At 44.6% G+C, this 27,406-nt stretch overlaps 1 protein-coding gene across 1 annotated transcript in view; it reads left to right on the top strand.

Annotated features, from left to right (window-relative positions):
- NCKAP1L (NCK associated protein 1 like) overlaps positions 1 to 27,406 on the top strand; it is a 397,914-nt gene that overhangs the window by 195,804 nt on the left and 174,704 nt on the right. Inside the window, exon 23 of the mRNA XM_069758709.1 lies at positions 1,148 to 1,245. Coding sequence (XP_069614810.1) covers positions 1,148 to 1,245 — 98 coding nt within the window. The remainder of the gene's footprint in view (positions 1 to 1,147; positions 1,246 to 27,406) is intronic.

The following is a 27,406-nucleotide window of genomic DNA, read 5'->3' as shown; positions in this document are numbered from 1 at the left end:
TCACAGCAACCCAGTTAGAGACTATACCATTTATAACCACCCTCTGCTTTCTATCACTAAGCCAGTTACTAACCCATTTACACACATTTTCCCCCAGACCAAGCATTCTCATTTTGTGTACCAACCTCTTGTGCGGCACAGTATCAAACGCTTTGGAAAAATCAAGATATACCGCGTCCAATGACTCACCGTGGTCCAGTCTATAGCGTACCTCTTCATAAAAACTGATTAGATTGGTTTGACAGGAGCGATTCCTCATAAACCCATACTAATATGGAGTTAAACAGTTATTCTCATTGAGATAATCCAGAATAACATCACTCAGAAACCCTTCAAATATTTTACCAACAATAGAGGTTAGACTTACTGGCCTATAATTTCCAGGTTCCCTTTTAGAGCCCTCTTTGAATATTGGTACCACACTTGTTATGCGCCAGTCCTGTGGAACAGACCCCGTCGCTATAGAGTCCCTAAATATAAGAAATAATGGTTTGACTATTACATTACTTAGTTCTCTTAGTACTCGTGGGTGTATGCCACCAGGACCTGGAGATTTATCTATTTTAATCTTATTTAGTTGGTTTCGCACCTCTTCTTGGGTTAGATTGGTGACCCTTAATATAGGGTTTTCATTGTTTCTCGGCATTAGGACTTGTGTCCACCATTCTCTAGCATTTTTCTTTAGCAGCAGAACTGTTGCCAGGATTAGTTGAAAGGAGAGGCCGATCACACATTCGCTCTTCTATGGCACTTAAAAAGCAAATCACAGTGCTACTCTCAGCTATCATTTTCAGTGCCATAGACATAGAGCGGAGCTTCAGGGCCCCTAAGCGACCAGCTGCACCATTCAACTCCTCTTAGTATCAGTATTGTGGCAAAAGATGGGGATCCTGAACCACATCAGTTTAACCATTATCACATATCCAGGTGTCAGCAGACAGACCTCTAGACAGAAAGAACAGCGTAGATGCTGCATCCTTAGTTGGAACATAGGAGCCAGATCCAACCTATGTCCACCAATATTCCATCAATCCCCTTTACATACACCAATCAGCATGGCCTATGTGAGTGGTACAATGTCATTCATACCTTTCACAGTTTTATAATATATATTTCCTACCATTGATTTTATTTCATTGTTTTGTAGAGATAAAGGCTTTAGCTGAAATGATTGGTCCATATGGGATGAAGTTTCTGAGTGAAAATCTTATGTGGCATGTGACATCTCAGATTTCAGAGTTAAAGGTAAAATATAATGTTTCTGAATGTGTCTAATTTTTGGAATAAAGCATTAAGGGTAAAGATGTGCAGATCGATCTGCGGAGGATCGAGTTTGAGTTGAAATTCTTGAAATTCATGGTTTTATACGAATTTGTACACTTTGAAATACGATTTGCGGTGATCGCCAAAAAAACAAAACTTGCCCAGCCAGCACCATTCCCCACAATGTTGGAGCATCTCTCCTTCCATACAAAAGTTGATAGTGTAATTTACAAGCAAATTGAAGCTTTCCAGCACTGTGATTGGTAGCAAAAATTGAAGTTCATTCTCTGTCCTCCATAGTACACGCCTGCGCAAGATTGCCTTGCGCAGGCGTGTACTATGGAGGACAGAGAATGAACTTCAATCCAATATTGCAGCCAGCATGCAGCCAGCGGGTAAGGAAAGGGTGAATCAAAAACCCCAAAACCCCGCCTCCATGGCTGAAGATTGTTCCCTCCAAATTCAGGTGACAGTGTCCCTTTAAGGCTCCAGGACTGAGCCTGAAGGACTGGACACTTGTTTTTCTTACCTGAGCCAAAGGCTATTTGTTTTCTGTTATTTTGCCATGTGGTTTATGAAGCAATAAACCCTGTGAACTTTTAAAGGAACGTGCCTCCTGAGTGTCAGCCGTCGCACCTGAGTGAGTGAAATCCCTACAATATGTTTAGCACTGCAGGATATGGTCCCTGATGAATACAGGCCGTGACCAAAGTCCACAGATGACCAAACTTTGGCCATTATACATATTGGAGCTTTATGCTGACATTCCAATAAAGCCTAAATTTGATTTTCTGATTTCATGTCTTGAAGTGTCGTTATTTTTTTCTAAATTTGGGTAGATTCTCAATACCACTGTAGCACACTCACTCAACCGATAATGTCCAAACATTATACTTGGTCATTTATAGTGGTCTCACCACGGGAACTTCCACTGATAACAAGAACGAGAATCCAAGATACCCATTTAAAAGAAGCGACAGCTGCACATCCATGCTGCGGCTCCATTCATTGTCTATAAGGCTGCCATCACACTAGCAGTATTTGGTCAGTATTTTACATCAGTATTTGTAAGCCAAAACCTGGAGTGGGTGATAAATACAGAAGTGGTGACGTGTTTCTATTATACTTTTCCTCTAATTGTTCCACTCCTGGTTTTGGCTTACAAATACTGATGTAAAATACTGACCAAATACTGCTAGTGTGACGGCAGCCTAAGACTGACATAGTGTTGACCAGTCCCATAGATCAGTCCCATAGATACTGAATGCAGCAGAGTAAACACATGGCTTCTTTGATTTATGCAATATTGAAGACACAAAGGACTGCATGTGGGGTGTATACGTGGACTTAGAAAAGAACATTTGCAAAGTTGCATCTTTTGTATACTAGATGAGTTAGAGCAAGATCAATGTTTGTAAAATGTACATAATCTCTAATATTATGTACATTGGTGCAGATATGGTTCCTAATGAAAGAATATTGAATCTACATGGTTTTCCTTTATTTTTTATTTTAATAGTCACTGTTCTTTTAATCAAGAAAAAATCTATCAATCCCAAATTAATTAATGCAGCAGGGTAGACATTGTACTAAATTAAATAAAATTTAACTTTTAATATTAGTAATTAAAACCAATTTGGACAAGAACAACAGAACGAACACTAATTACAAACAGTACAGATAGCAATATACACCCGAAATTACATATTCACCTTTTATGAGCGTATCAGAAGAATTACTCAAATGAATTCCCAAGTCTTAGTCTCTCAACTAGTAGACTCTTACAATTTGAGCAATAATAACAAAGCAGTGACTTTTGGCCTCATGCAATTATTCTCTATATTCTCGAAAAACAGAGAATCTAGCTGTACCATATAAATGCCATGGCAGGTTATTACGAGTTCATAGACCCCAAATATATCTAGGTTCTTTTTTATCTAAGTGGTAAAAAATAATTCCAAACTTTGTTAAAAGAAAAAAAAATTGTGCCATTTTCCGATACCCTTAGCGTCTGCATATTCTGTGATCTAAGGTTGGGTGAGGGCTCACTTTTTGCGTGCCGAGCTGATGTTTTTAAAGATACCGTTTTGGTGCAGATACGATTTTTTGATTGCCTCTTATTGCATTTTAATGCAATGTTGCGGCAACCAAAAAAACCTTAATTTTGGCGTTTTGACTTTTTTCTTTTTTCTCGCTATGCCGTTTAGTGATCAGGTAAATCTTTTTTTTATCTTCATAGATTGGGTGATTCTGAACGCGGTGATACCAAATATGTTTGTTTGATTTTATTTTTATTGTTTTATTTTGAATGGGGCGAAAGTAGGTGATTTGAACTTTTATATTTTTAAAAATATTTTTTTTTTACTTTTGACATGCTTCAAAAGTCTCCATAGGAGACTAAAAGCTGCCACAACCCGATCGGCTCTGCTACATAGAGGCATTGTTCAGATCGTCTCCATATAGCAGATATAATGACTTGCTACGAGCGCCGACCACTGGGTGGTGCTCACAGCAAGCCAGCACTGACAGCCATAGAGGTCTCCAGGGGACCTCAGGTTGTCATGCCAACACACTGGTGACCTGCGATCATGTGATGCGGGTCACCGGTGTACATATATCTGGCCCGATGGCCAGAAGCGCGATTTAAATGCCACTGTCAGAGTATGACAGCGCTATTTAACTGATTAATAGCCGCGGGTGGATCGCGATTCCACCCACGGCTATTGCGGACACATGTTAGCTGTTGAAAACAGCTGACATGTCCCTGGAAAGATGTGGGCTCACCGACGGAGCCCACATCAAATGGAGGGATACCGACATTGGCGTACTGTTACTCCCGATATTGGTAAGGGGTTAAAATGATTCCCCCCCATTGGCATGTTTTTGTGTTTTGCTACTAATTCACAACCTGGAATTTCAATTTTTTAGGGTATTACAGAAGTTCATGTAAGGAACATGCCTGCAATTTTGTACATTTGGTTTTCTTTTCTTATTGTGAAGCAGACAACAGATAGGACAAAATAACTGAAAACGTCAGTGTGCATAACAATTCAACCCCCGAAACGTCAGTACTTTGTAGAGCTTCTTTTGCAGCAATTACAGTTACAAGTGCATTTGCATGCATCTCTAAGAGCTTTCCATATCTTGCTACCGGGATTTTTGCCCTTTTCTTGAGGTCTCCTTCAAGTTAGGCCAGTCTCACATGTCCAGATAATTCCAGTACCGGAAAAAATCGGTACCGGAATTATCCGTGTCCGTGTGCCCCTACGTTTTTGTGGCACATCAGTGTGCCCACTGGGTACCACACGTACCGTGCTGGGTACCACACATACCAGCATCTGGTGCTGAAGCCCCATTCATATCTTCCCTTCAGCAGCGTTTGCTGCAGAGAAGATATGAATAATAGTGTTTAAAATAAAGATCTATCTTCCCCCCGCCCTCCCACCCCCTGTGCTCCCCCACCCCCTGTGCGCCCCCCCCCCCCCCCCCCTTCCCCGCTGTTCTGAAAATTCTCACCCGGCTCCCTCGTTGGCTGTCGCTTCTTCCTGTTCAGGCCGCAGCTTCTCCTGTATGCAGTCACGTGGGGCCGCCGATTAGTCATGAATATGCGGCTTCACCCCTATGGGAGGTGGAGCCGCATATTCATTACTGTAAATGAGCGGCCCCACGTGACCGCATACAGGAGAAGGTGCGGCCAGGAGAGGAAGCAGCGCCGCCGAGGGAGCGAACCGGGTGAGTATTTTCAGAACAGCGGGGAGGGAGGGGGGGCGCACGGGGGTGAGAGGGCGATGGGCACATAGATCTTTATTTTAAACACACTCATTCATATCTTCTCTGCAGCAAACGCTGCTGCAGGGAAGATATGAATCGTGGCTTCAGCACCAGTGGGGGGGACAGCGCTTAATGTAGCGCTGTCTCCTGCACGGCACACGTACTGCACACGGACAACGTCCGTGTGCGGTACGTGTTTTACACGGACCCATTGACTTTAATGGGTTTGTGTAATACGTGCACTCCCACGAACACTGACATGTCTCCGTGTTTGGCACACGGAGACACGGTCCACAAAAAATCAATGACATCTGAACAGATGCATTGATTTTTATGTGTCTACGTGTGTCAGTGTCCGGTACGTGAGGAAACTGTCACCTCATGTACCGGAGCCACTGACGTGTGAAACCGGCCTTAGAAGTTTTCCTCTGGTGAACAGCAATCTACAAGTCTGACTACAGATTCTAAATTAGATTAAGGTCTAGGCTTTCACTTGGCCCCTCTGAAACATTTACACATTTTGCTTTAAAGGGATCCTGTCACCCCCCCAGGGCCTATTAACCCCTGCATGACCCAGCCTATTTTGACCTTAATGACCTGGCCGTTTTTTGCAATTCTGACCAGTGTCCCTTTATGAGGTAATAACTCAAGAACGCTTCAACTGCTCCTAGCAATTCTGAGATTTTTTTTTCATGACATATTGAACTTTATGTTAGTGATAAATTTAGGTCGATAATTTTTGCCTTTATTTGAGAAAAAAACTGAAATTTGGCGAAAATTTTGCAATTTTCACATTTTGAATTTATATTCTGTTAAACCAGAGAGTTATGTGACACAAAATAGTTAATAAATATCATTTCCCACATGTCTACTTTACATCAGCATAATTTTGGAAACAAACATTTTTTTTTTGCTAGGAAGTTATAAGGGTTAAAATTTGACCAGCGATTTCTCATTTTTACAACAAAATTTACAAAACCATTTTTTTAGGGACCACCTCACATTTGAAGTCACTTTTTTTTTTTTATCAATTAGTGTTTATTGAAGATTTCCAAAACAATACAGTGCAATCAAACAGTAATAACAGTAACAGAGGTCAACTAAAAATGACCAGAAATAAGTAAGGAGAAAAAACAAACCAATCAGAAAGGAAGAAGTAGGGGAGAAAGGCGGGGGGAGGGATAGGTACAGTAGGGGGAATAGGGGGGGAGGAGGAAAGGAGTATAGGCATTCACAAGACATTATCTAGCAATTCAGTTATAGACAAGGGGTCCTGGCAAACTATGGCAGAATAAGAATATTACAAACACAAAAACAGACATGTCAATTATGCTTACTTATTCCCACTCAAGTAAACAATCAAACAAGGTGGTTCGGGTCAATAGAGGAATGACCACTATGTAACCATGGGTGCCAAATATTTTGTCTTTTGGTTTTGGCAGTCATGGAGTGAGCCAAAGCGAGTTCACATTGGCAGTGGACATTAAGTTTATTAATTAATTCACTAATATTGGGAAGATTAGTGTCTTTCCATCTTGAGGCGACTAATAACCTGCCAGCTATTAGAATATGTGATAGTGTACCTCGAAGTATGTGTGGAATGTCCTCCAGGCCGATGTGAAGAATGGCCTGCCTAGGTGACATAGTCAGCTGGATCCACAAGACCTCTGCAATTAAAAGGTCCATATCTCTCCACCAGGGCTGAAGAATTGGACACGACCACCAGGTGTGTTCCAGAGTTCCCCTGTGACCGCACCCCCTCCAGCATTTGTCCGACCCGGTAGGGTCATAGTGAGCCACCTGAACCGGATATTGATACCATCTAAGGTGTACTTTTTTAAATTGTTCGAGATGATTGACACAGGCTGATACCCGTAATACTTCACCCAGTCCCTCCTCCCAATCTATCGGGTCCGATAGGAAGTCCAGATCCTGTTCCCACTTGATCATATATGGCAGTTTAACATCTTCTGCTGGGTCGTTTAAGGCTTTATATAATATTGAAATTCCCTTCGGGCCAGAGTCAGGCAACAAGAAATAACCATTAACCCTATTATTTAAATGGGAGTTGAAGAAAGGCGAGTTTGGGGAATTATGAAGTAGATGACGTATCTGCAAATATTGATAGAAATATCTCCGGACATTCAGGAAGCTGGAGGCCAAACGGTCAAAGGGGACAAGGCCAGAGGCATCCAATATCTGCCGTAATGTTACGATTCCAGCATCAACCCAAGGCTGGAGATTAACCCCTTCAAGACCCAGCCTATTTTGACCTTAAAGACCTTGCCGTTTTTTGCAATTCTGACCAGTGTCCCTTTATGAGGTAATAACTCAGGAACGCTTCAACGGATCCTAGCGGTTCTGAGATTGTTTTTTCGTGACATATTGGGCTTCATGTTAGTGGTAAATTTAGGTCAATAAATTCTGCATTTATTTGTGATAAACACGGAAATTTGGCGAAAATTTTGAAAATTTCGCAATTTTCACATTTTGAATTTTTATTCTGTTAAACCAGAGAGATATGTGACACAAAATAGTTAATAAATAACATTTCCCACATGTTTACTTTACATCAGCACAATTTTGGAAACAAAATTTTTTTTTGTTAGGAAGTTATAAGGGTTAAAATTTGACCAGCGATTTGTCATTTTTACAACGAAATTTACAAAACCATTTTTTTTAGGGACCACCTCACATTTGAAGTCAGTTTGAGGGGTCTATATGGCTGAAAATACCCAAAAGTGACACCATTCTAAAAACTGCACCCCTCAAGGTACTCAAAACCACATTCAAGAAGTTTATTAACCCTTCAGGTGCTTCACAGCAGCAGAAGCAACATGGAAGGAAAAAATGAACATTTAACTTTTTAGTCACAAAAATTATCTTTTAGCAACAATTTTTTTATTTTCCCAATGGTAAAAGGAGAAACTGAACCACGAAAGTTGTTGTCCAATTTGTCCTGAGTACGCTGATACCTCATATGTGGGGGTAAACCACTGTTTGGGCGCACGGCAGGGCTTGGAAGGGAAGGAGCGCCATTTGACTTTTTGAATCAAAAATTGGCTCCACTCTTTAGCGGACACCATGTCACGTTTGGAGAGCCCCCGTGTGCCTAAAAATTGGAGCTCCCCCACAAATGACCCCATTTTGGAAACTAGACGCCCCAAGGAACTTATCTAGATGCATAGTGAGCACTTTGAACCCCCAGGTGCTTCACAAATTGATCCGTAAAAATGAAAAAGTACTTTTTTTTCACAAAAAAATTCTTTTAGCCTCAATTTTTTCATTTTCACATGGGCAACAGGATAAAATGGATCCTAAAATGTGTTGGGCAATTTCTCCTGAGTACACCAATACCTCACATGTGGGGGTAAACCACTGTTTGGGCACATGGTAAGGCTCGGAAGGGAAGGAGCGCCATTTGACTTTTTGAATGAAAAATTATTTCCATCGTTAGCGGACACCATGTCGCGTTTGGATAGCTCCTGTGTGCCTAAACATTGGCGCTCCCCCACAAGTGACCCCATTTTGGAAACTAGACCCCCCAAGGAACTTATTTAGATGCCTAGTGAGCACTTTAAACCCTCAGGTGCTTCACAAATTGATCTGTAAAAATGAAAAAGTACTTTTTTTTCACAAAAAAATTATTTTCGCCTCAATTTTTTCATTTTCACATGGGCAGTAGGATAAAATGGATCATAAAATTTGTTGGGCAATTTCTCCCGAGTACGCCGATACCTCATATGTGGGGGTAAACCACTGTTTGGGCACACGGCAGGGCTCGGAAGGGAAGGCGCGCCATTTGACTTTTTGAATGGAAAATTAGCTCCAATTGTTAGCGGACACCATGTCGCGTTTGGAGAGCCCCCTGTGTGCCTAAACATTGGAGCTCCCCCACAAGTGACCCCATTTTGGAAACTAGACCCCCCAAGGAACTTATCTAGATGCATATTGAGCACTTTAAACCCCCAGGTGCTTCACAGAAGTTTATAACGCAGAGCCATGAAAATAAAAAAAAAAATTATTTTCTCAAAAATGATCTTTTAGCCTGCAATTTTTTATTTTCCCAAGGGTAACAGGAGAAATTTGACCCCAAAAGTTGTTGTCCAGTTTCTCCTGAGTACGGTGATACCCCATATGTGGGGGTAAACTACTGTTTGGGCACATGCCGGGGCTTGGAATTGAAGTAGTGACGTTTTGAAATGCAGACTTTGATGGAATGCTCTGCGGGCGTCACGTTGCGTTTGCAGAGCCCCTGATGTGCCTAAACAGTAGAAACCCCCCACAAGTGACCCCATTTTGGAAACTAGACCCTGAAAGGAACTTATCTAGATGTGTGGTGAGCACTTTGAACCCCCAAGTGCTTCATAGAAGTTTATAATGCAGAGCCGTGAAAATAATAAATACGTTTTCTTTCCTCAAAAATAATTATTTAGCCCAGAATTTTTTATTTTCCCAAGGGTTACAGGAGAAATTGGACCCCAAAAGTTGTTCTCCAGTTTCTCCTGAGTACGCTGATACCCCATATGTGGGGGTAAACCACTGTTTGGGCACACGTCGGGGCTCAGAAGGGAAGTAGTGACTTTTGAAATGCAGACTTTGATGGAATGGTCTGCGGGTGTCACGTTGCGTTTGCAGAGCCCCTGGTGTGCCTAAACAGTAGAGACCCCCCACAAGTGACCCCATTTTAGAAACTAGACCCCCCAAGGAACTTATCTAGATATGTGGTGAGCACTTTGAACCCCCAAGTGCTTCACAGACGTTTACAACGCAGAGCCGTGAAAATAAAAAATCATTTTTCTTTCCTCAAAAATTATGTTTTAGCAAGCATTTTTTTAGATTCACAAGGGTAACAGGAGAAATTGGACCCCAGTAATTGTTGCGCAGTTTGTCCTGAGTATGCTGGTACCCCATATGTGGGGGTAAACCACTGTTTGGGCACACGTCAGGGCTCGGAAGTGAGGGAGCACCATTTGACTTTTTGAATACGAGATTGGCTGGAATCAATGGTGGCGCCATGTTGCGTTTGGAGACCCCTGATGTGCCTAAACAGTGGTAACCCCTCAATTCTAACTCCAACACTAACCCCAACACACCCCTAACCCTAATCCCAACTGTAGCCATAACCCTAATCACAACACTAACCCCAACACACCCCTAACCCTAATCCCAACTGTAGCCATAATCCTAATCACAACCCTAACCCCAACACACCCCTAACCACAACACTAACCCCAACACACCCCTAACCCTAACCACAACCCTAATTCCAACCCTAACCCTAAGGCTATGTGCCCACGTTGCGGATTCGTGTGAGATATTTCCGCACCATTTTTGAAAAATCGGCGGGTAAAAGGCACTGTGTTTTACCTGCGGATTTTCCGCGGATTTCCAGTGTTTTTTGTGCGGATTTCACCTGCGGATTCCTATTGAGGAACAGGTGTAAAACGCTGCGGAATCCGCACAAAGAATTGACATGCTGCGGAAAATACAACGCAGCGTTCCCGCGCGGTATTTTCCGCACCATGGGCACAGCGGATTTGGTTTTTCATATGTTTACATGGTACTGTAAACCTGATGGAACACTGCTGCGGATCCGCAGCCAAATCCGCACCGTGTGCACATAGCCTAATTCTAAAGGTATGTGCACACGCTGCGGATCCGCAGCAGTTTCCCATGAGTGTACAGTTCAATGTAAACCTATGGGAAACAAAAATCGCTGTACACATGCTGCGGAAAAACTGCACGGAAACGCAGCGGTTTACATTCCGCAGCATGTCACTTCTTTGTGCGGATTCCGCAGCGGTTTTACAACTGCTCTAATAGAAAATCGCAATTGTAAAACCGCAGTGAAATGCGCAGAAAAAAACGCGGTAAATCCGCCATAAATCCGCAGCGGTTTAGCACTGCGGATTTATCAAATCCGCAGCGGAAAAATCCGCAGAGGACCAGAATACGTGTGCACATTCCTAACCCTAACCCTAGCCCTAACCCTACCCCTAACCCTACCCCTAACCCTACCCCTAACCCTAACCCTACCCCTACCCCTAACCCTAACCCTACCCCTACCCCTAGCCCTAACCCTAACCCTAACCCTACCCCTAACCCTACCCCTAACCCTAACCCTATTCTAACATTAGTGGAAAAAAAAAATTTCTTTATTTTTTTATTGTCCCTACCTATGGGGGTGACAAAGGGGGGGGGTCATTTATTATTTTTTTTATTTTGATCACTGAGATAGATTATATCTCAGTGATCAAAATGCACTTTGGAACGAATCTGCCGGCCGGCAGATTCGGCGGGCGCACTGCGCATGCGCCCGCCATTTTGGAAGATGGCGGCGCCCGGGAGAAGACGGACGGGACCACGGCTGGATCGGTAAGTATGATAGGGTGGGGGGTGGACCACGGGGGGGGGATCGGAGCACGGGGGGGGGAATCGGAGCGCGGGAGGGGTGGAACGGAGCGCGGGGGGCGTGGAACGGAGCACGGGGGGGCTGGAATGGAGCACGGGGGGTGGAACGGAGCACGGGGGGGGGTGGATCGGAGTGCAGGGGGGGTGATTGGAGCACGGGGGGGTGATTGGAGCACGGGGGGAGCGGACACGAGCACGGGGGGGAGCGGAGCACTGGACGGAGGGGAGCCGGAACAGTGTACCGGCCAGATCGGGGGGGTGGGGGGGCGATCGGAGGGGTGGGGTGGGGGCACACTAGTATTTCCAGCCATGGCCGATGATATTTCAGCATCGGCCATGGCTGGATTGTAATATTTCACCCGTTATAATGGGTGAAATATTACAAATCGCTCTGATTGGCAGTTTCACTTTCAACAGCCAATCAGAGCGATCGTAGCCACGAGGGGGTGAAGCCACCCCCCCTGGGCTAAACTACCACTCCCCCTGTCCCTGCAGATCGGGTGAAATGGGAGTTAACCCTTTCACCCGATCTGCAGGGACGCGATCTTTCCATGACGCCGCATAGGCGTCATGGGTCGGAATGGCACCGACTTTCATGACGCCTACGTGGCGTCAAAGGTCGGGAAGGGGTTAATAAATGGGATGTGTGTCTCAAGGGCTTTTAAGGATAGGGAGTCATGAGATAATTTAATCAAGGAAGTGACCAGTGTCCTCCAATAGTGGAGCGCGATTTTCATGGTTGGTAAAGGAGGGAAATAATCAGTGATTGCAATAGATTCAGCCTCAAGAATTGTGCGGGTAGATCTAGTTTTGGCATAATAGTTTTCTATTTGGAGCCATCTGTGGTCTTTGTCTGCCTGCCACCAGTCTCTAAGTCCAGTTAGTATGGCCGCTCTATGGTACAGCATGAGGTTCGGCATTCCCAGCCCTCCCCGTTTGTACGGATAGTACATCAAAGTCCTAGAGATTCTGGATTTTTTGTGTGACCAAATATAATCGTATGTCATAGTTTGTAATTTCAAAATCAAACGTTTGGGGATTTTTAATGGGATACACCTAAGGAGATACAGTATTTTAGGCAGGATCATCATTTTGAAAACATTAATCCTGGCAATCCAGGATGTCATAACTTTGTGAAAATGGTCAAGTTGTGCCCTAACCTGTGTGATCAATTTAGAGAAATTCTTCTCGACAATCTGTTCAGAGCCCGTCAATATAACTCCCAAGTACGGGATACCCTCTGTCATCCATTTAAATGGAAACTCAGCCTCCATTTTCGACTTGGCCGCACACGGAACCGCCACCGGAAACAACAAGGACTTTGTGGGATTCAACCTGTAGTATGACACATTACTGAATTCCCTGAGTTCCAAGGTAATAGCTGTCAAGGATGTCTCCAAGTTGATACAGGATAGAATAACATCATCAGCATACAAGCCAATTCTGTGCTCCATCTGTCCAACCTTGATGCCGGTGATATTAATAGAGGTTCTAATGCGTTCAGCAAGCGGCTCCATGCACAGTGCGAAAATAATAGGAGAGAGTGGGCAACCCTGACGAGTGCCATTTGTGATCTGAAACGGACCAGATAAAAAACCGGATGTCAAGACCCTGGCACAAGGAGTAGAATACATAGCACAGATTGCTGAGAATATTGGGCCCAACAGTCCAAACCTTTTTAATACTGCCCGAAGATACCCCCAGTGCACCCTGTCAAAAGCCTTCTCAGCATCAAGCGACAGGAATGCACTGGGTAGGCCGGACAGCTCGGCTATTTTAATCAGATTCAGCATGCGCCGCACCCCATCTTTCGTCTCCCGTCCGGCCACAAAACCCACTTGGTCTGGTGAAATTATAGTTGGGATAATAAGCTTTAGTCTGGACGCTATAATTTTAGTGAATATTTTGACATCTGAATTGAGCAGAGCAATGGGTCTAAAGTCACCAGGGTGTGTGAGGGGTTTCCCAGGCTTGGGTATGGTAGATATGGTAGCTTCCAAACCAGGAGCCGTCACAGTACCTGAGTCTCTCCACACCGAGAATAATCTCTGCAAATATGGAGTCAGCAACAGATAAAAGGATTTATAATAGTCATTCGTCAACCCGTCTGGGCCTGGGGCCTTATGAGATTTAGTTTGTTTAATCGTCGAGTTAATTTCTACATCTGTGAAGGGAGAATTAAGGTAGTTTAGCTGCTCAGATGTAATACGGGGTAATTTTATAGAGTCTAGATATTTATAAATAGATTGGTGATCCGGCTGGGGAGTAGAAGGGTCATCTTTTAAATTATACAAGCCGGTATAATATTCTGCAAAAGCTTGGACTATGTCCTGAGGGTTCCTGAGGACCTTCCCATTTTTATCTAAGATATGGTCCACTCTTGATTTAGCTTCCCTCTTACGTACTCTGCGCGCCAGGAGTGCACCTGCCCTATCACCTGCGGCATATAGATTAGTCTTGAATTTCTTCATGTTATGTGCATATCTGGCCAAGAGATTTTCTCTCAATTTAAACCTAATCTGATAGATCTCCTCAGAGATAGAAGGCGTGGGAGCAGACTTGTTGATATTGTCTAAATATTGCAGGTGGGAAAGTAAAGCCTCTCTGCCACTCTCCCTCTTCCTTTTCAGGTACGAAGCTTGTTGGAGAAGCACACCTCTAATCACTACTTTATGCGCCAACCATAAGGACTCATCAGAAACCTCTCCATTATCATTTATCTGAAAGTAGTGTTCCAACTCCGAAGAGATTCTATCTAACACCTCCCCATTCAACAGCAATGCGTCGTCTAATCGCCACCTAAAGGCTGGGTTAGCTTGGTGTGCTAAAGTAAGAGTTAGAGTGATGGGAGCTTGATCAGACCACGTTATTAAGCCTATAGTTGCGGATCTACATCTGGACAAGGTTGCACTGTCTGTTAGAAAATAATCAATACGGGAGTATGTGGAATGCCTGGAAGAGTAAAAGGTATAATCCCTCTCAGATGCATGTGAATATCTCCAATAATCATGCAGGTGAAACTCGCCTGTGAGGAGAGTCAAGTCCCCTCTAGGTCGTCTGCTACCAGAAGAGCAATCAAGGTCCACATGCATGGGGAGATTAAAGTCACCACATATTATATTGCTGCCCTTCACATTCTCAGAGACCTCATGAAGGGTTGTTCTCAGGAATTTATGTTGTCCCTCATTGGGAGCATAAAGATTTGTCAACGTGTGTAACTCACCATTCAATAAGCACGTGATAGTTAAGCACCTACCCGTGGGGTCATTATTTTGCGCTATCAATTTAAAAGCGATTGTATTTTTCACCATGATGCACACACCAGCCTTTTTGGATGGGCCATTAGCAAATAGAATGTGTGGGAAGAGGGGATGACGAAGCCTAAAATTATCCTCGACCAACAAATGGGTCTCCTGCAAGCAGATAATATCTGCCCTCGACCGCTTCACCTCCCTCCACATCATAGATCTCTTGTCAGGGGAGTTTAAACCCCTGACATTCAAATAAAGAATTTGTAAAGTCATGGTACCATTATACTAAAGTCTATACTGCTGGTATTACCCAGTGACCCCACTGGCGGTGTACCAAAACTTATATTCAAATAACTGCCAGTTCCATAATAACAATCAAAAATCAATATAGACAGAGAATGCCCGGGGATTTGGAGAGAAAAAACCTGGAGGGAAGAAAGGGGAAGGGCAAGTATGTAGTAAAAAGAACCAAAAAATAAAAAGTAAAAACAAAGGAAAACAAAACAAAACATAGGTCAATATACGAGGAATCCTCGTAGGAACGTCCGGAACAGTCCAGACAGTCCGCAGAACAGAACCTGCGTGGAGGGGTGGAAGTGAGAGGTTCACAATCCAAAGGCCCACTGAGGGGTGCAGTAGGAGAGCTCAGCAATCCAGACACCGTCCGTGTGGCACTGTCAAACCGTAGACCAGTCTGAGGCTATTTTCTTTCCTGTATCCGCAGGTCTGGGAGCAAAGGGTATTTTCCAGGCCGTAAGCCTCTCCTCTGCCTGTTTAGGCGAGGGGCAGGCGACCGTGTGTCCTTCATAAGTGATAATCAAGCGCACAGGATTAAACCCCCATCGGTAACGTATGTTGATGTCCCTCCTTTTGGCCAGGGTAGCAGCTGACAAATCCGGGAAGACCTGGAGATCCCGGAATTCAGGGGGAAGGTCAGGGGGGCTCCTTATCTGCCGCAGGAATGTCTCTTTAGTAGTGTACAAATGAATCCGTGCAAGGATGTCTCTAGGAAGAGATGGGTCTAGATGCTTGGGCTTGGGTGTTCTATGTACCCTGTCCGCCAGTAGATCTCTCGAGGAAAGTGAGAGCAGGGCAGCCTGCATAAAATTCTGGAGGAAAGCAGCTAAATCTTTATCTGCAACATTCTCAGGGATTCCTCTCACACGAATATTGTTCCTCCTGGATCTGTCCTCTAAGTCGTGCAATTTATTAAATGCCCCTGCTAACTTGCCTTTTATAACTTGGTTTTCATCCACCAGAGCGTTAATTACAGAGACATATTCGGACATTTTGTTTTCCAAATGATCCGTGCGGGCCCCTAAGGAGTTAATGTCTCCTCTTATCTCCTTCAACATGTCCTGCATATCCTCTTTTAATGAGGCGCGTATAGATGTGAGGAATTCTTTCATATCCCCCCTGGTCATAGGTGCAGAGCTGCTATATTGTGCTCCCGCTGAGGTCTCACCTCTTTCTGAATCCTGGGAGCCGCGGGAGGAGTGTGATGATCTGAAGGGAGAAGCCGCCGCCATTTTCCCTGCGGCATGTGCGGTTTGAGACCGCGGAAAGAAGTCTGGCAGGCGAGGAGGAGAGGCCTTCTTCTGAGATCTGCCTCGGGTCATCATGTGCCCAGTCGTACTGCGGTTCTAGCGGTAAGCGCCTCAGTGGTCAGGAGAGTCAGTGAAAGCCGGTGTGAGCCGCGTTATGTCTGGTGATGCCAAAGCTCGTCACCTCATTTTAGGTCCAGCATGATAAGGTTAGGTGTGGGACAAGCCCAGGACAGTGTACTTGAGGGTACAACTCAGTGATGATGTTGTAGAAGCAGAGAAAACACATACAGGAAGCACACTGTCTCTGATATATGTCTTATTGTTCTCCTGGGTGCTGCTGCAGGAAAAGGGATGGGATTCCAAAGAAATAGTTTATCTTCTCTTATGGAGGAGAGTGACAGTGGTAGACGATCAGCTTCTGTTGACTAGAAGGGATATTGTCAGCCTCCCTTATCTCTCACACTGGAGTGTGTTTGCCCAGCAGAGGAGGATCTGTCCCGGCCCCCCCACTATGAGAACAGGGCTATTGCAAGCATGTGCAGGCTGTAATCACTGCTCTGCTCAGGGGGAATCTCCTAACAGATCTGACTGTGGGCAGAGAAGGATTAAGGAAACCTCTGGAAGATGATAAAAGTGCTGGTGTTTCTGCTGTTAGATGTTTGGGAAGCGAGAGGTGCAGAGAGCAAATCACAGGCCCTCCCCCACAGGAGAAGCACTGGCCTGTTACACTCACCAGGCCTCGAGGCTCAGGCTCCAGAGATCCCTTCACACTCTGTAAAAGCTATTTTATTGTGGTCCACCAGATGCAGCACACTCTCATGGAGGCTTAGATGGTAAGACAAGATGATTTACAGCAGCAGTGTGGCCGATGGATGTTGATTTCCAGGCTGAAGACCAGGAGCTCCTGGAAGTAGCTTCCTCTCTTGATGGTGCCTAAGCCACCGACCATTTGAAGTCACTTTGAGGGGTCTATATGGCTGAAAATACCCAAAAGTAACACCATTCTAAAAACTGCACCCCTCAAGGTGCACAAAACCACATTCAAGAAGTTTATTAACCATTCAGGTGCTTCACAGCAGCAGAAGCAACATGGAAGGAAAAAATTAACATTTAACTTTTTAGTCACAAAAATGAACTTTTACCAACAATTTTTTTAATTTTCCCAAGGGTAAAAGGATAAACTGGACCCCGAAAGTTGTTGTACAATTTGTCCTGAGTACGCCGATACTCCAGATGTGGGGGGAATCACTGTTTGGGCGCACAACAGGGCTCGGAAGGGAAGGAGCGCCATTTTCTTTTTGAATGAAAAATTGGCTCCAATCTTTAGCGGACACCATGTCACGTTTGGAGGGCCCCTGTATGCCTAAGTATTGGAGCTCCCCCACAAGTGACCCCATTTCGGAAACTAGACCCCACAAGGAACTTATCTAGATGTATAGTGAGCACTTTCAACCCCCAGGTGCTTTACAAATTGATCCGTAAAAAAGAAAAAGTACTTTTTTTCACAAAAAAATTCTTTTAGCCTCATTTTTTTTGTTTTTACATGGGTAGCAGGATAAAATGGATCATAAAGTTTGTTTGGCAATTTCTCCTGAGTACACCGATACCTCATATGTGGGTGTAAACAACTGTTTGGGCACACGGCAAGGCTCGGAAGGGAAGGAGCGCCATTTGACTTTTTGAATGAAAAATTAGCTCCAATCGTTAGCGGTCACCATGTCGCGTTTGGAGAGCCCCTGTGTGCCTAAACATTTGAACTCCCCACAAGTGACACCATTTTGGAAACTAGACCCCCCAAGGAACTCATCTAGATGTGTGATGAGCACGTTGAACCCCCAAGTGCTTCACAGAAGTTTATAACGCAGAGCCATGAAAATAAAAAAATCATTTTTCTTTCCTCAAAAATTTATTTTTTAGCCCACAATTTTTGATTTTCACAAGGGTAACAGGAGAAATTGGACCCCAAAAGTTGTTGTCCAGTTTGTCCTGAGTACGATTATACCCCATATGTGGGGATAAACCACTATTTGGGCGCATGGCAGAGCTCGAAAGGGAAGTAGTGATGTTTTGGAATGCAGCATCTGATGGAATGGTCTGCAGGCGTCATGTTACATTTGCAGAGCCCCTGATGTGCCTAAACAGTAGAAACCACCCACAAGTGACCCCATTTTGGAAACTAGACCCCCCAAGGAACTTATCTAGATGTGTGGTGAGCACTTTGAACCGCCAAGTGCTTCGCAGAATTTTATAACGCAGAGCCGTGAAAATAAAAAATCTTTTTTTTCCCACAAAAATAATTTTTTAGCCCCCATTTTTTATTTTTCCAAGGGTAACAGGAGAAATTAGACCCCCAAAATTGTTGTACAATTTTTCCTGAGTACACTTATGCCCCATATGTTTGGGTAAACCACTGTTTGGGCACCCGTCGTGGCTTGGAAGGTAAGGAGCACCATTTGACTTTTTGAATGCAAGATTGGCTGGAATCAATGGTGGCACCATGTCGTGATTAAAGACCCCCTGATGTGCCTAAACAATGGAAACCCCTCAATTCTAACTCCAATGCTAACCCCAACACACCCCTAACTCTAATCCCAACTCTAACCATAACCATAATCACAACCCTAACCTCAACACACCCCGAACCACAACCCTAACCCCAACACACCCCTAACCCTAATCCCAACCCTAACCCTAATCCCAACCCTAACCCCAACACACAACCAACCCTAATCCCAACCCTAACCACAAGCCTAACCCTAACCTCAATACACCCCTAACCCTAATATTAACCATAATTCCAACCTTAACCCTAATTCAAACCCTAACTCTAGTTCCAGCACTAACCCTAAGGCTATGTGCCCACGGTGCAGATTCGTATGCAGATTTTTCCGCACTGTTTTTCAAAAATCCACAGGTAAAACGCACTGTGTTTTACTTGCGGATTTACTGCAGATTTCCAGTGTTTTTTGTGCGGATTTCACCTGCGGATTACTATTGAGAAACAGGTGTAAAACGCTGCGGAATCTGCACAAAGAATTGACATGTTGCGGAAAATACAACGCAGCGCTTCCGCACGGTATTTTCTGCACCATGGGCACAGCGGATTTGGTTTTCCATAGGCTTACATGGTACTATAAATGTGATGGAAAACTGCCACAAATCCACAGCGGCCAAATCCGCACCGTGTGCACATAACCTAATTCTAACCCTAATTGCAACCCTAGCCGTAACCCTAACCCTAGTTCTAATCCTAACCCTAGTTCTAACCCTAGTGGAAAAATAAAAATAAATATATTTTATTTATTTCATTATTTTCCCTACCTATGGTTGTGATAAGGGGGGGGCTTTATTTACTATTTTTTTTATTTTGATCACTGTGATAGGTTACACACAGTGATCAAAATGTACCTGTAATGAATCTGCTGGCCGGCATCTTCCTCCATACATTTGGGGAGTCTCGCACATGTCTTTTGGCAAATTCAAAACAAGCCTTACTATTTTTGTGTGTAATTAAAAACTTTTTTCTTCCCACTCTTCCATCAAGGCCACCTTTATAAAATGTACAGCTTATTGTGGTCGTATGGACAGATACTCCAGTCTCTGGGAACTATGCAGCTCCTTCAGGGCTACCTTTTGTCTCTGCGCTGCCTCTCTAATTAATGTCCTCCTTGGCCAGGCTAAAGGTACTGTCACACTAGACGATATCACTAGCGATCCGTGACGTTGCAGCGTCCTGGCTAGCGATATCGTCCAGTGTGACAGGCAGCAGCGATCAGGCCCCTGCTGTGATATCGCTGGTCGGGGAAGAAAGTCCAGAACTTTATTTCGTCGCTGGACTCCCCGTAGACATCGCTGAATCGGCGTGTGTGACACCGATTCAGCGATGTCTTCGCTGGTAACCAGGGTAAACATCGGGTAACTAAGCGCAGGGCCGCGCTTAGTAACCCGATGTTTACCCTGGTTACCATCCTAAAAGTAAAAAAACAAACACTACATACTTACCTACCGCTCTCTGTCCTCCAGCGCTGTGCTCTGCACTCCTCCTGCTCTGGCTGTGAGCGTCGGTCAGCCGGAAAGCAGAGCGGTGACGTCACCGCTCTGCTTTCTGGCTGCCCGGCGCTCACAGCCAGACCAGAGAAGCAGAGCGCCGAGGACAGACAGCGGTAGGTAAGTATGTAGCGTTTGTTTTTTTACTTTTTAGGATGGTAACCAGGGTAAACATCGGGTTACTAAGCGCGGCCCTGCGCTTAGTTACCCGATGTTTACCCTGGTTACCGGGGACCTCGGGATCGTTGGTCGCTGGAGAGCTGTCTGTGTGACAGCTCTCCAGCGACCAAACAGCGACGCTGCAGCGATCCGGATCGTTGTCGGTATCGCTGCAGTGTCGCTATGTGTGACGGTACCTTAAGAGTTTTGGTGGACGGCCCTCTCTTGGCAGGTTTGTTTTGGAACCATGTCCTTTCTACTTGATAATGGATTACATGGTGCTCCAGGGGATCATCAGAGATTGGGATATTTTTTTATAATAACCCAACTCAGAGTTGTATTTCTCAACAACATTGTCCCTGACATGTTTATAGATCTCCTTTGTCTTCTTAGATTGCATACAGGTGGACTTCCTTTCGCTAAGAATACATGCCAATTTTTAGTTACTTGATCCCATAAATTTAATTTATGCCCATATTTTTCTCACTTCACTTCAGCAACTTAGACTATTTAGTGCTGATGCATCACACACAAAACGGATTCTAAAAATATTTAAACACAGGTTGTAATGTATGAAAATTATAATTTTAAAAGCCAAGTGGTTGAGCGGGGTGACTTTTGTAAGCCCCTGTACTATTGCTAATAATTTATTTAATTACTGGGTATTTGCTCATTTTGTTTTTATCCTAGGGTCTGCTTTTTAACCCCTTTCTGACATATGACGTACTATCCCATCGAGGTGGGGTGGGCCCGTATGCCCACCGATGTGATAGTACGTCATACGTGATCGGCCGCGCTCACGGGGGGAGCGCGGCCGATCACGGCCGGGTGTCAGCTGCCTATCACAGCTGACATCCGGCACTATGTGCCAGGAGCGGTCACGGATTGTAAAAATTGGCCTGGTCATTAACGTGCAAACCACCCTTGGGGGTAATGGGGTTAAATAGTGAGTTTTAATTTTACAAATGTTATTATTAACTAGATGGTGGCCCGATTCTAACGCATCGGGTATTCTAGAATATGCATGTCCTCGTAGTATATTGCCGAGTGACGTAGTATATTGCACAGTCACGTAGTATATTGCCCAGTCACGTAGTATATTGCCCAGTCACATAGTATATTGCCCAGTCACGTAGTATATTGCCCAGCCACATAGTATATTGCCCAGTCACGTAGTATGTTGCACAGTCACGTAGTATATTGCCCAGTCACGTAGTATATTGCCCAGTCACGTAGTATATTGCCCAGTCACGTAGTATATTGCCCAGCCACGTAGTATATTGCCCAGTCACGTAGTATATTGCCCAGTGACGTAGTATATTGCCCAGCCACGTAGTATATTGCCCAGCCACGTAGTATATTGCCCAGTCACGTAGTATATTGCCCAGTCACGTAGTATATTGCCCAGCCACGTAGTATATTGCCTAGCGACGTAGTATATTGCCCAGTCACGTAGTATATTGCCCAGCTACGTAGTATATTGACCAGCTACGTAGTATGTTGGCCAGAGACGTAGTATATTGCCTAGCGACGTAGTATATTGCCCAGCCACGTAGTATATTGCCCAGTCACATAGTATATTGCCTAGCGATGTACTATATTGCCCAGTCACATAGTATATTGCCCAGTCACGTAGTATATTGCCTAGCCACGTAGTATATTGCCCAGTCACATAGTATATTGCCTAGCGATGTACTATATTGCCCAGTCACATAGTATATTGCCCAGTCACGTAGTATATTGCCCAACCACGTAGTATATTGCCCAGTCACGTAGTATATTGTCCAGTCACATAGTATATTGCCCAGTCACGTAGTATATTGCCCAGCCACATAGTATATTGCCCAGTCACATAGTATATTGCCCAGTCACATAGTATATTGCCCAGTCACGTAGTATATTGCCCAGTCATGTAGTATATTGCCCAGTCACGTAGTATATTGCCCAGCCACGTAGTATATTGCCCAGCCACGTAGTATATTGCCCAGTCACATAGTATATTGCCCAGTCACGTAGTATATTGCCCAGCCACGTAGTATGTTGCCCAGCTACGTAGTATATTGGCCAGTGACGTAGTATATTGCCTAGCGACATAGTATATTGCCCAGTCACGTAGTATATTGCCCAGCTACGTAGTATATTGCCCAGCTACGTAGTATGTTGGCCAGAGACGTAGTATATTGCCCAGCCACGTATTATATTGCCCAGTCACATAGTATATTGCCTAGCGATGTACTATATTGCCCAGTCACGTAGTATATTGCCCAGTGACGTAGTATATTGCCCAGCCACATAGTATATTGCCCAGTCACATAGTATATTGCCTAGCGATATTCTATATTGCCCAGTCAAGTAGTATATTGCCCAGTCACGTAGTATATTGCCCAACCACGTAGTATATTGCCCAGCCACGTAGTATATTGGCCAGTGACGTAGTATATTGCCCAGCCACGTAGTATATAGCAGAGCCACGTAGTACGGTATATTGCCCAGTGACGTAGTATATTGCCCAGCCACCTAGTATATAGCAGAGCCATGTAGTATATTGCCCAGTCACGTAGTATATTGCCCAGCCACATAGTATATAGCAGAGCCACGTAGAATATAGCAGAGCCACGGAGTATATTGTCCAGCCACATAGTATATAGCAGAGCCACGTAGTATATTGCCCAGCACAGAGCCACGTAGTATAGAGACTACAAAAATAAACATATACTCACCTTCCGAAGTCCCGTTGGAAGTCCTGCTATACTCAGCTTCCGGTGGACCCAGGGCTGGTGTGAGCAGGACCTATGATGACATCGCGTTCACATGACTGTGACGTCACGGCAGGTCCTTGTCGCACACCAGCCCTGGGACCGGAAGCTGCCGCTTGCAATGGAGCGGTCCTGGGAGCGTGGCGAGGAGTGGCAAAGGCGGCGGAGGGTGAGTATAGCAGGTTTTTTTTTTTTATTATTTTTAACATGACCTATTTTTACTATTGATGCTGCATTGGCAGCATCAATAGTAAATAGTTGGGGACACACAGGGTTAATAGCAGCGGTAACGGAGTGCGTTACACCGCGGGCCGTTACCGCTGCCATTAACCCTGTGTGAGCGGTGAGTGGAGGGGATAACGGAGCGGGCGCCGGGTAGTAAGTGCAGGGGAGTAGGGGAGGGACTAATCGGACTGTGCCCGTCCCTGATTGGTCGCGGCAGCCATGAAAGGCAGCTGCCGAGACTAGGGTTGAGCGACTTTTACTTTTATAGGATCGGGTCGGGTTTCACGAAACCCGACTTTTTCAAAAGTCGGGTCGAGTGAAATCGTCCGATCCTATAAAAAAGGCGGGGTCCGGGTCGGCCGAAACACGAAACCCAATGCAGTGCATTGGGTTTCCAATGGTTCCCAGGGTCTGAAGGAGAGGAAACTCTCCTTCAGGCCCTGAGATCCATATTTAAGTGTAAAATAAAGAATTAAAATAAAAATATTGCTATACTCACCCTCTGACGCGCCCTGGTATTAACTGGCAGCCTTCCTTCCTTAGAATCAGCGCGTGAAGGGCCTTAGATGACGTCGCGGCTTGTGATTGGTCGCACGACGGCCCATGTGACCGCTCGTGCGACCAATCACAAGCCGCGACGTCACCGAAGGTCCTTCAAGCGCTGATTCTTAGGAAGGAAGGCTGCCGGAAAGAAGCAGGGCGCGTCCGAGGGTGAGTATATTTCTATTAGGTATATACTCACCCTCGGACGCGCCCTGCTTCTTTCCGGCAGCCTTCCTTCCTAAGAATCAGCGCTTGAAGGACCTTCGGTGACGTCGCGGCTTGTGATTGGTCGCGCGAGCGGTCACATGGGCGGTCGCGCGACCAATCACAAGCCGCGACGTCATCTAAGGTTTTTCACGCGCTGATTCTAAGGAAGAAAGGCTGCCGGTTAGTACCAGGGCGCGTCAGAGGGTGAGTATAGCAATATTTTTTATTTTAATTCTTTATTTTACCCTTAAATATGGATTCCGATTACAAACATATCGGAACTCGGTATCGGAATTCCGATACCAGATTCAGAAGATCGCCAACCTCATGGCCGACCCCACACAGGGGTCGGGTCGGGTTTCATGAAACCCGACTTTGCCAAAAGTCGTTGACTTCTGAAAATGGCCGACCCGTTTCGCTCAACCCTAGCCGAGACCAATCAGCGAACGAATAACTGTGACAGAAGGACAGACAGACAGACGAAAGTGACCCTTAGACAATTATATATACAGTTAGGTCCATATATATTTGGACAGAGACATCATTTTTCTAATTTTGGTTATAATCCTTACCACAATAAATTTTAAGCAAAACAATTCAGATGCAGTTGAAGTTCAGACTTTCAGCTTTCATTTGAGGGTATCCACATTAAAATTAGATGAAAGGTTTAGAAGTTTCAGCTCCTTAACATGTGCCAACCTGTTTTTAAAGGGGCCAAAAGTAATTGGACAGATTCAATAATTTTAAATAAAATGTTCATTTTTAGTACTTGGTTGAAAACCCTTTGTTGGCAATAACTGCCTGAAGTCTTGAACTCATGGACATCACCAGACGCTGTGTTTCCTCCTTTTTGATGCTCTGCCAGGCCTTCACTGCGGTGGTTTTCAGTTGCTGTTTATTTGTGGGCCTTTCTGTCTGAAGTTTAGTCTTTAACAAGTGAAATGCATGCTCAATTGGGTTGAGATCAGGTGACTGACTTGGCCATTCAAGAATATTCCACTTCTTTGCTTTAATAAACTCCTGGGTTGCTTTGGCTTTCAGTTTTGGGTCATTGTCCATCTGTAGTATGAAACGACGACCAATCAGTTTTGCTGCATTTGGCTGGATCTGAGCACACATTATGTCTCTGAATACCTCAGAATTCATTCGGCTGCTTCTGTCCTGTGTCACATCATCAATAAACACTAGTGACCCAGTGCCACTGGCAGCCATGGATGTCCAAGCCATCACACTGCCTCCGCCGTGTTTTACAGTTGATGTGGTATGCTTTGGATCTTGAGCTGTACCACGCCTTCACCATACTTTTCTCTTTCCATCATTCTGGTAGAGGTTGATCTTGGTTTCATCTGTCCAAAGAATGTTCTTCCAGAACTGTGCTGGCTTTTTTAGATGGTTTTTAGCAATGTCCAGTCTAGCCTTTTTATTCTTGATTCTTATGAGTGGTTTGCACCCTGCAGTGAACCCTCTGTATTTACTTTCATGCAGTCTTCTCTTTATAGTAGATTTGGATATTGATACGCCGACCTCCTGGAGAGTGTTGCTCACTTGGTTGGCTGTTGTGAAGGGGTTTCTCTTCACCATGGAGATTATTCTGCGATCATCCACCACTGTTATATTCCGTGGGCGCCCAGGTCTTTTTGCATTGATGAGTTCACCAGTGCTTGCTTTCTCTCTCAGGATGTACCAAACTGTAGATTTTGCCACTCCTAATATTGTAGCAATTTCTCGGATGGGTTTTTTTCTGTTTTCACAGCTTAAGGATGACTTGTTTCACCTGCATGGAGAGCTCCTTTGACCTCATGTTTACTTCACAGCAAAACCTTCCAAATGCAAGCACCACACCTCAAATCAACCCCAGGCCTTTTATCTGCTTAATTGAGAATGACATAACAAAGGGATTGGCCACACCTTTCCATGAAATAGCCTTGGAGTCAATTGTCCAATTACTTTTGGTCCCTTTAAAAACAGGGTGGCACGTGTTAAGGAGCTGAAACTCCTAAACCCTTCATCCAATTTTAATGTGGATACCCTCAAATGAAAGCTGAAAGTCTGAACTTCAACTGCATCTGAATTGTTTTGTTTAAAATTCATTGTGGTAATGTCTATAACCAAAATTAGAAAAATGTTGTCTCTGTCCAAATATATATGGACCTAACTGTATATAGATACAGCATGGACGATCCAAAATAAAGTTAAAACATGATACATTATTGTTATAAATAACAAGGAAACATATACAATACCACTCTACAAAGCCCTTCCCCCTTTGTACTCTGTTAATTATAACTATTTTAACCCTGTACTGATTGGGCGATTTTCCTTTTTTTGCACTTTTGCTTTTTCCTCGCTTTCTTTCAAGTGCCATAATGTTTTCATTTTTCTTTCTACTCAGCAGTAGGAAGGCTTATTTTTTGTAGGACAAGTTGTAATTATTAGGGTTGAGCGAAACGGGTCGTTCATTTTCAAAAGTCGCCGACTTTTGGCAAAGTCGGGTTTCATGAAACCCGATCCGACCCCTGTGCGGGGTCGGCCATGCGGTACGCGACTTTCGCGCCAAAGTCGCGTTTCAATGACGCGAAAAGCGCCATTTCTCAGCCAATGAAGGTAAACGCAGAGTGTGGGCAGCGTGATGACATAGTTCCTGGTCCCTACCATCTTAGAGAAGGGCATTGCAGTGATTGGCTTGCTGTCTGCGGCGTCACAGGGGCTGTAAAGGGGAGTTCCCGCCGACCGCCATGTTACTGCTGCTGATCTGAGCTTAGGGAGAGGTTGCTGCCGCTTCGTCAGAAGCAGGGATAGCGTTAGGCAGGGTCCATTAACCACCAAACCGCTTGTGCTGTAGCGATTTCCACTGTCCAACACCACCTTCGGCGTGCAGGGACAGTGGAAGCTACATTTTTTTTTTTTCCCCCTCAGCGCTGTAGCTCATTGGGCTGCCCTAGAAGGCTCCCTGATAGCTGCATTGCTGTGTGTACGCCGCTGTGCAAACCAACTGCTTTTTTCAAAGCACAAATCCTCTTGTTCCTTCCTTTCTGCACAGCTATCTTTTTGGTTTGTACACACTTTTTATTTAATTTGTGCATCAGTCCACTCCTTATTGCTGCCTGCCATACCTGGCTGAGATTACTGCAGGGAGATAGTAATTGAAGGACACTCCCTGTTTTTTTTTTTTTTTTTTTTTTGTGGGAGATTAAGATTGACATTTCTGCTAGAGTGCCATCCC

Source organism: Ranitomeya imitator, chromosome 3 (assembly GCF_032444005.1).
Source record: "Ranitomeya imitator isolate aRanImi1 chromosome 3, aRanImi1.pri, whole genome shotgun sequence".
NCBI lineage: Eukaryota > Metazoa > Chordata > Amphibia > Anura > Dendrobatidae > Ranitomeya > Ranitomeya imitator.
This window is presented reverse-complemented; position numbering and strand designations above follow the sequence as displayed.